This window comes from Pleuronectes platessa, chromosome 14 (genome assembly GCF_947347685.1).
Source record: "Pleuronectes platessa chromosome 14, fPlePla1.1, whole genome shotgun sequence".
NCBI classification, from domain to species: Eukaryota; Metazoa; Chordata; class Actinopteri; order Pleuronectiformes; family Pleuronectidae; genus Pleuronectes; species Pleuronectes platessa.
In genome coordinates this window covers 23,744,308-23,752,078 of record NC_070639.1, presented here as the reverse complement: position 1 = coordinate 23,752,078, position 7,771 = coordinate 23,744,308, and the positions used below count along the sequence as shown (strand labels likewise).

The 7,771-nt window shown below is 46.3% G+C and overlaps 2 protein-coding genes across 7 annotated transcripts; both read left to right on the top strand.

Moving 5' to 3' along the window:
* Positions 1 to 5: 5 nt before the first annotated feature.
* On the top strand, positions 6 to 4,327 carry sgo2 (shugoshin 2). Its single transcript, XM_053439222.1, has 9 exons — positions 6 to 143; positions 591 to 713; positions 958 to 1,133; positions 1,231 to 1,305; positions 1,389 to 1,462; positions 1,555 to 1,679; positions 1,838 to 3,781; positions 3,984 to 4,098; positions 4,189 to 4,327. The coding sequence occupies exons 2-9, from the start codon at positions 635 to 637 to the stop codon at positions 4,325 to 4,327; spliced, it is 2,727 nt and encodes a 908-aa protein (XP_053295197.1). The 5' UTR covers positions 6 to 143; positions 591 to 634.
* LOC128456022 (uncharacterized protein C2orf80) lies at positions 3,648 to 7,602 on the top strand. 6 transcript variants are annotated; one of them, XM_053440049.1, is made up of 12 exons: positions 3,648 to 3,781; positions 3,984 to 4,098; positions 4,189 to 4,635; positions 4,790 to 4,860; positions 5,263 to 5,328; positions 5,409 to 5,490; positions 5,601 to 5,683; positions 6,083 to 6,173; positions 6,378 to 6,455; positions 6,554 to 6,641; positions 6,930 to 7,036; positions 7,315 to 7,602. In XM_053440049.1, coding segments are annotated over exons 4-12 (600 nt in total). In that variant the 5' UTR covers positions 3,648 to 3,781; positions 3,984 to 4,098; positions 4,189 to 4,635; positions 4,790 to 4,858; the 3' UTR covers positions 7,318 to 7,602. The 6 variants fall into 6 exon arrangements, with proteins under 6 accessions (XP_053296024.1, XP_053296018.1, XP_053296022.1 ...); XM_053440043.1 differs by having other exon boundaries at positions 7,310 to 7,602; XM_053440047.1 differs by lacking the exon at positions 4,790 to 4,860 and having other exon boundaries at positions 7,310 to 7,602.
* Positions 7,603 to 7,771: the final 169 nt, after the last annotated feature.

Below are 7,771 nucleotides of genomic sequence, written 5' to 3'. Positions count from 1 at the left end.
CGGACTTTTCAGTTCGGGTTCAAACCTGGTGACGCGGATGCTCAGTGAAGTGATGTCGGACTGTTAGAATCGAACCCGCGCTGTTTTCATCACAGAGTCACAGACCACAGACCGGGTTCTCCACCGTGTGTCGGTTGGTGTCGGTAAGTTCGAGTCTGACTGGAGGAAGCGACGTGTTAGCATCATGCTACACCGCCGGTTGCACCAGTTAGCTGCGGATCCCAACAGCCAAAGACCTCAGCTAATGCTAACTGTGGCTAACTTTGGCTAACTCCAGTGAAAGCTAAGTTTCTGGGATATTAAACATCTACACTCGGGATAAACCATTTAATTCAGCCATTTATAGAGACTCAATTTAAATATGAATAATAATAAAGTCACATTTTATATAAATTACACCAAACTGATGCTGTGTTCTACATATTCTACACAAGTTGTTATTGTATTCTCAGTAGACTGGTCCAGGAGAGGCAGTATGCTGGGAGTCAGTGTTACACATGTAGTTTGTGATTACACATCACTATAGACTGATCCTCTATTCAAACAATATTACAATCAGGACAAAAGCTAACAGGTGTTTTGTTTCTTAGGTTCTTCATCTCTTCATCCAGGCGACTCTTCATGTTCATCGATCATGTTCACTGCAATGACGCCTCTGAAAGCGTCCAAGCAGACTTCAGCTGCAGCGTCAAAGATCAAGAACAAGATCCTCAGTGAGTCCACAGCAGTTCACAGAGATGAGATAAAGATACTGGTCACGTTCTGCCCAGGTTCTGACCCGGAGAAGCTCCTGCTGCTTCTTCATATGTGGAAGAAGAACTCTGGAAGACAAACTTTCCAGAAATCCTTCATCTGACCACATTTACACACAAACCAACAAAGTTTAAATGAAGAATTTTGTATTATTCTCCCATTAAGAGCTAATATTGTGATCCTTCTTCCTGACCACGCCACCAGACACGTCCTCCTTCTTCAAGGTTTCTCTGAAGACCAACAACAAGGCCTTGGCTCTGGCGCTGGAGGCCCAGAAGGAGCGGAGCCGGCAGCTGGAGATGGAGATCGTGTATCTGCAGAAACAAGTGGAGGCGCTGTGCTTCGAGTTGGCCACCAGGAAATACAAGGACAGGAAACTGGTGGGTTTGATAAGGCAATTTAAGAAAAGCCAAACTATAGACTGAGATTAGCTATAGATAGAATTCTGATTGTATTCATCTTGTTTTCCTGTCACAGCTGCTCATCTTGAAAAACCTCCACACAAACACTCTGGAACACTTCGACATGGTGTCCGACCTGTTCTCCGACAGTGTGAGGATTCCTCTCGATAAGAATTGAAATGTTCTTCTTTGTGTGACGTGATCTGTGATCGTCTCTGTGTTCACCGTCCACAGGACCTTCCCCGACTATCTCAGGATAACAAGAACGGATTAAATAACATCAACGAGGAAAATCCTGCAGTGGAAAAGTGAGAATACTGAAAATACTGTTTAACAAATAACCTTTTTGTTGTGTCTGCAGCTCTGTGTCGATTGATTGCTTCACCTTCTCCTCGTTCAGTCTCACAGATCCGTCTCCTCCTCGCCCGGAGATGGAGAAGGATCTGTCGCGTCCCAGTGAAAACGTTAAAAACATAGAGGAAAATCTCCACTGCAAACCCAGACAGTCCACAGAAGCTAACAAAGGTAGAGGGATATTCATTTGAAAGTCTTATTGGTTATATTTCACAGTATGATACTGACCAGAGTTTATTTTTAAAGACTGAAAAAGTGGGACTCTGATATCCTTTCACATGCTTTCTGAGTTTTACTGAACTTATCCATTTTCCCCATCGATAACTCAGAAGCGGAGAAGAGGAGAGTGACTCAGCGAATTCAGGCCGTGGTGGCCGGAGCCTCCCGGCCGTCCGGCAGCCTGCGCCTCGAAGTGGAGCGGCTGTCGATGATGTTCTCTCAGTCGGGCTTTGACCTGAAGTCACTCCCCGGTCCTCAGAGCCATCCAACCTCCATCTCACGCCCCAGCACATGTGCCGGATCCAAACCAGCCTCCACTGACACGGCAGCTGAACCAGAACTGAACCAGAGTAACAAACAAGAGAAAACTGTGCTCCTGAACGCGACCATGGAGCTGACGCAGAGCGACGACCCGGAGATAGTCGTTGTGGAGACCAAGGCCAAGAAAAACCACGGCAGCTCCGGCAAAATGAAACGCAAGAAGAATAAAGAAGAGGCATCCGGGTCGAGTGCGGCTGAAAACACTGGAGAGAAGAACTCTGCAGACTCTGGGACGAGTGAGGTTCAGACTGTTTCCACTGAGCTACAGACGGACGACCACAGACAAGAGGAACTCAGAGGTCAGTGTGAGTCGCCCAAAAAAAAAAACACCTCTCGCATTCCCAAACTGAGCAAACCTGAAGCTGGCAGCGGTCGGAAAAAGTCCAAATTAAAACCCTCGATAAACACAAAGTCCTGTGACACTGACTCTTCGGATCTTGACGATTATTTCAGAGATTCCGACAATAAAGTGAGAAACAGTGTAAAAATACACGAAGAGAAAGATGAAGCCGAAAACACAGCGTCCAAAATCACATGCAGGAGGTCGAGGACCAGAGGCAGGAGGGTGTCTTCAATCCTCAAGAAGTCCTCCTTCACTTTGCCTTCACCGTCTCACACAGGTCAGAGCGGTTCCTCTGAACGGGAGCAGCTTCATAAAGAAGTGGAAGACGTTCAGAGGTATGAAGAGATTTGTGAAGAGGAGATCATTCCTCCTGAGTCGGACACAAGCGTCGACAAACCTCAGAGCAAAATCAAAACCACCACAAACTCTGCACGACGTCACAAATCAAAATGCAGAGGCACGTTTGTCGTCTCGTTGTTGTCACCAGACGCCGCTGAGCACGATGTCCCGCCTCCGACAGGAAGCTTCACTCGCGAGGAGGAGGAACCGTCCACCGCCACAGACGCTCGGGAACAGTCAGAATCAAATCCCCTCCGGCACGGCGGCGAGGCCTCTGTCCAGGAGACACCAGGCTCCTGTAAGCGTCCATGGTTGTCCACTCAGGAGCCTGAGAGCCGTGGAGAGGACGTCAGCAGCGACACAAACCAGGATGCACTGCTCCTGCACCAGGAGGCTGCTCCAGACACCGCGTCTCAGAAACCTAAAAAAGCCAGGAGAGAAGAGGGGGGGCGATCCGGCAAGAAGAAAACCCCACACAGGAAGGAGGGCGACGACCTTTTGAATGACAAGAGGAAGAAGAAGAAGAAAAGCACCAGCAGCAACAAAGGATTCCGATCTGAGGACGAGGCGATGGGTTTCCTCCAGGACGTCACCGAGGACCCGGAGAGAGACAAAGAGCGATCAGAGCAGGAGGCCGACTCGCGTTGGAACATCAGCGAAGACGTGGACATCTTTGATAACTTCTTTGGTTCAAAACCCACCGAGTCAAAGTCCAGAGCGGATTCCAAAACAAAAGAGCGCAGAGCGAAACCCCGGCTGCAGGCGCTCACAGAGAACACAGATCCAAGGGAGACGTTTGTCGTCTACAGGCGCAAAACTAGAGACATCACGACCGAGTCTGACGGGTCGGACGCCAACGGTCACACGCTGGACGCCAGGGAGGAGGCGGCTCGTCAGACTCTGGGAGACCTGCTGATGGACGAGGTGCCGCCGTGGCTGAACATGAACATCAGCACCGCAAACACCGAGGGGGGGTCGTTCCTGGACAGTCCGAAGAGGGAGACGTCAGGAGGCAGGGCGGCGGCGGCTGTCATGACCGAAGCTTCTCCAGGTGTGGCCTCAACTCTCCTCCTCATACGTTCACGTGCTTAAAGTCAATGAGTTGATTAATCAGTTTTATTTCAATAAGCGATGTGTTTTTAAATAAACATGTCAAATATTTGCTGGTTCCGTCTTTGTCGGAAATGAAAGTGAACTGGGAATCTTTGGATTTTAGACTGAACCACTTTGCTCTGATTGATTGTGTGTTGCAGCAGGAAGACTCCTAACATCACTGACTAACACCATCATGACCCCAGACAGCGCAAACAGCGGCCGGACCAGGAGACGTCCCGGTGTGGTCAGCTACAAGGAGCCGTCCCTCAACAGGTGAGGACGACTGGAGACACGATTCAGTCCCGATCACGACAGAAAACCTCTGTGAGGAGCTGTTGATGTTTATTCTTCTTTTCTCAACAGCAAAATACGACGTGGAGATAAATTCACCGACACCAAGTTCCTGAGCTCCCCGGTGTTCAGGGATGGAAAGAAGAAGAAGAAGCAGAAGAAGAAGACCACAGCGAAGCCGAGGCTAGAAGCATCCGTCCTGGACGACTGATCATTTAATTTCTTTAATCTGGTTTCTTTTCTTTTGAGAATTTTTAACGAGTTTTAAAAAGCGTGTCTCTTGGCAGCCGAACCCGATCTGTATCTGTGTCTCCACTTGCTCTCCAGTGTTGTGTGGTTGTTAGTGGGTCAGAGAGATTGACACTAGGTCGTTCATGAATGATTCAGCTGAGAAATCTGAGCCCCGTCCCGGTGAAAGGCTCCAGTTCCTCAAACGTTTCCAGATTCACTTCAGGGTTGTGTGTCGTCACGTGAGCTGAGGTGTTGTTGTGCGTTGGTTTGTGGTCGTGCAGGACGCTGGTGAGTACAGACTGTTTGATTTGTTTTACATGATGATGTCTTTTCATCTAGAGTTGTTGTCTTTGTCTTTTCATTAAAGTTGTTCTTGCACAGAAGAGGAAGGATTCAGTTTTTATTCTTCACTCGAATGTTTTGTTGAATCTTCACTGAACAGTGTCAGGTTCACGTCTTGGCAACGTGGAACCACAACCCAGCACTTCACTAACCCGTCTCCCTGTTAACAATGTTGTGTTTAGTGGCAGCAACACAAACACACACATCAGTATCTGAGTCTATGTTTGCTGCATTGAAAAACTCTCATTTGACAAAATAAACGATGTAGAAAAGAAGCAGTTTGTTTGTTGTGTTTATTTTCTTATGTCTAGTTCTATACATGTGGTTGTTTTTATGTTTTCTTTTTTATTGAAAGTTATTTGTAATAAAGTTCTTTACTGTAAAATATCAAACTCAATTAGGGGTTTGATAACGACAGCTTAGGAATCATTTCCATTTTCTAAATTAAATATAATATAATTATTATGTACTGCACCAGATTGTCTGGACTCTCACATCCATCGTCTACTCAGAGATCAGCAGGTAACGAGGAGGACTTCAGGTTTGTAGGTGAATCTCTTCCTGTCTCTGCAGGACTCACATGAAACCAGTTCAGACGATGGGAGCTCGGCAGCTGAAGAGAGACGTTGAGGCTCTTATGTGAGTCGATGGAGGTCAAAGAAAATTAACATGAATGTTATTTCATAATAACAGGTTCTGATTTTCTCTGATTTGAACAGCGGTGATTACATCGGACAGAAACTCAGAGAGAACTCCTTCGATCCGAAGGGGAAGGGGACGTCCACCATGCTGGACGACCTGGTGCAAAACTGCACTCAGTTTTATTTAGTTACACCAGGAATTATCTAATTAAATCAGATAATTTAACGTTTTACTTAAATTCAGCTTCTGTGTTTTCATTTTTGTTTCAGGCTCACTATGATCTTGCGATCAGTGTCGCCCTCTGGTGGTTGGACAAGGAAGAAGGAAGGGACGTGCTCCACAGTGACATCATGTAAACTGCTCTTGTTTTAAGTTACTCTAGAAACTAAAACTACTCCTGCAGGTTGAAGTTGGTTTTATTAAACCACAGAATTCGGTACAAATGTTCAGTTTGACTCAAAGATGAACTGATTAGAATGTTGTGCTCAAGGGTCAAAGATCAAGCCCCCAGTGACCTCATGAAACATGTCACAGGCCTTTGGAACATGACATTTAAAGCCTGCCTTAAAGGTCAAAGGTCATGGTGATGGCGTGGTTAAACTGCACTTGTCAGAGGTTTATATCTGTTCATATGTTAAAACACAGAAGAAATGAACCAGGGTTTTATTCTCAGAACACGGTCTGTTATGATTCCAGCCTCGAGTCTTTGATTTTCCACTGATATGAACGTTCTGTGACTTTTCTCTGCCAGTGGAGCAACACGCAGCTCAGGAAGTTCCCAGTATCCGAACCGCTTGGAGCGCGAGGCCATGATCCTGTCCTCGTTTGCTGGGATTATTATGGTGAGGGTTTTTTATACATGAACTCAGCTTCTATTCAATCTTGACGTCAATAAGGGTTGAATAATAAGAAATACATTTAAATGTCCCAAGAGGGTATGAGGAGGAAAGATGCTCAAACTTATTATGTTATTATTTGAATATTTCCTCCTGGGAGCTGCTGCTTCACTCAAGATCTTCCTCTGAAGTGTAGAACCTGTGTTTCAGAGCAGTTTGCCTGTGGAGGAAATCTTGAATCTGTACAAGTGTAAACCAGCAGCGTTGTATCCCAGCCAGAAGTCCAAGGTAAGAGTTTCACACGTTATAAGAAACACACAAACTGTTTGTCTAATCATTTTCTAAACATTTGAGGAAGTGTTTCACATATTTAGTTTTTCCCTCAGGGGTCGATCGTCTGTCCCTTCCCTCTCTCCTACCATCCCTTCGCCATGCTGGGTTCCTACAAGGCAGTGGACCACTCCAAGAAGCACAGTGAGTGTAAACAAAGATTAGACACAGTTAGCAGGCGTTAATTAATACAGTGGATCGAAGTCTTAGTCAGCTTGTGCCCCCTAATGGCCAAACAGTGTCATATCACAACACTTCATCACAGTTTTATACTTAAAGGAGCGATGTCATCTGCAAATGTTTAAATTCAAAACCTTTTCTATAGTCCAACCCCAAACATGTTTTATCCAAAATTAAGTTTATCTAAAAACTATGCATATCTATTTATATTGTGTGTATATATAATTAAACCTTGAATATAACATGTTCTAGACGAGAAGTTGAAAAGATGGCTGTCTGAGAGGGCGAAGGCGAGCGCCACGCCTCGGCCTGCTACAGCTCAGTCTTCATCTTCCTCCTCGTCTCAGTCCTTCCTCAGCGTGAGTGTCTTTGTATTTTTATTATCTGTCTTCATTTCATCCGTCCATCCAGTGTCTGAGCCGAGATAAACCAGAGACAGTGATGGATGATTAAATCCACAAGTGATGGGAGAGTATTAGAGGATGTGGATCTAACGCCTCCTCCTCTTGTCTCCTCTCCTCTCCTCTCCTCTCCTCTCCTCTCCTCTCCTTTCCTCCTCTTGTTTCCTCTTGTCTCCTCTCCTCTCCCCTCCCCTCCTCTCCTCCTCTCCTCTCCTCCCCTCCTCCTCTCAGGACAGTAGTGATGGACATGAGGAGGGGGCTGGGCCCTACGAGGGGTCACAGGAGTCCCTACAGGACTGACCTCGCCCTCAGCAGCGCCTCCTGCAGTCTGAACATCACATTTCACCTCTGAGGGAAAAGACAGAGTTCTCTCTCTCGACTCCGAGTGTCTGATTTACTCTGAACTGACAAACTGGGATTCAAACCCTCAGATGCTTATTGACCAGTTGTGTCTTTGCTGTGATAAACAATTTGCTGTGATTTGTGTGTTTTATTACCTGATAAATGATAAAGATGTAAAATGTCATCTATCTCTATCTTGTGTTGGGTTCTGCTTGTTGTCCAGTGCCCCCCCCCCCCCCCCCCCCCCCCCCAGCTTCAGGCCCAGTTGTTTTGTGATGACAGCTGACATTCTGCTGCAAACTTTAATTCAGCTGATGAAGGATTAGTGGATAAAAACGTGTGCATGTGACG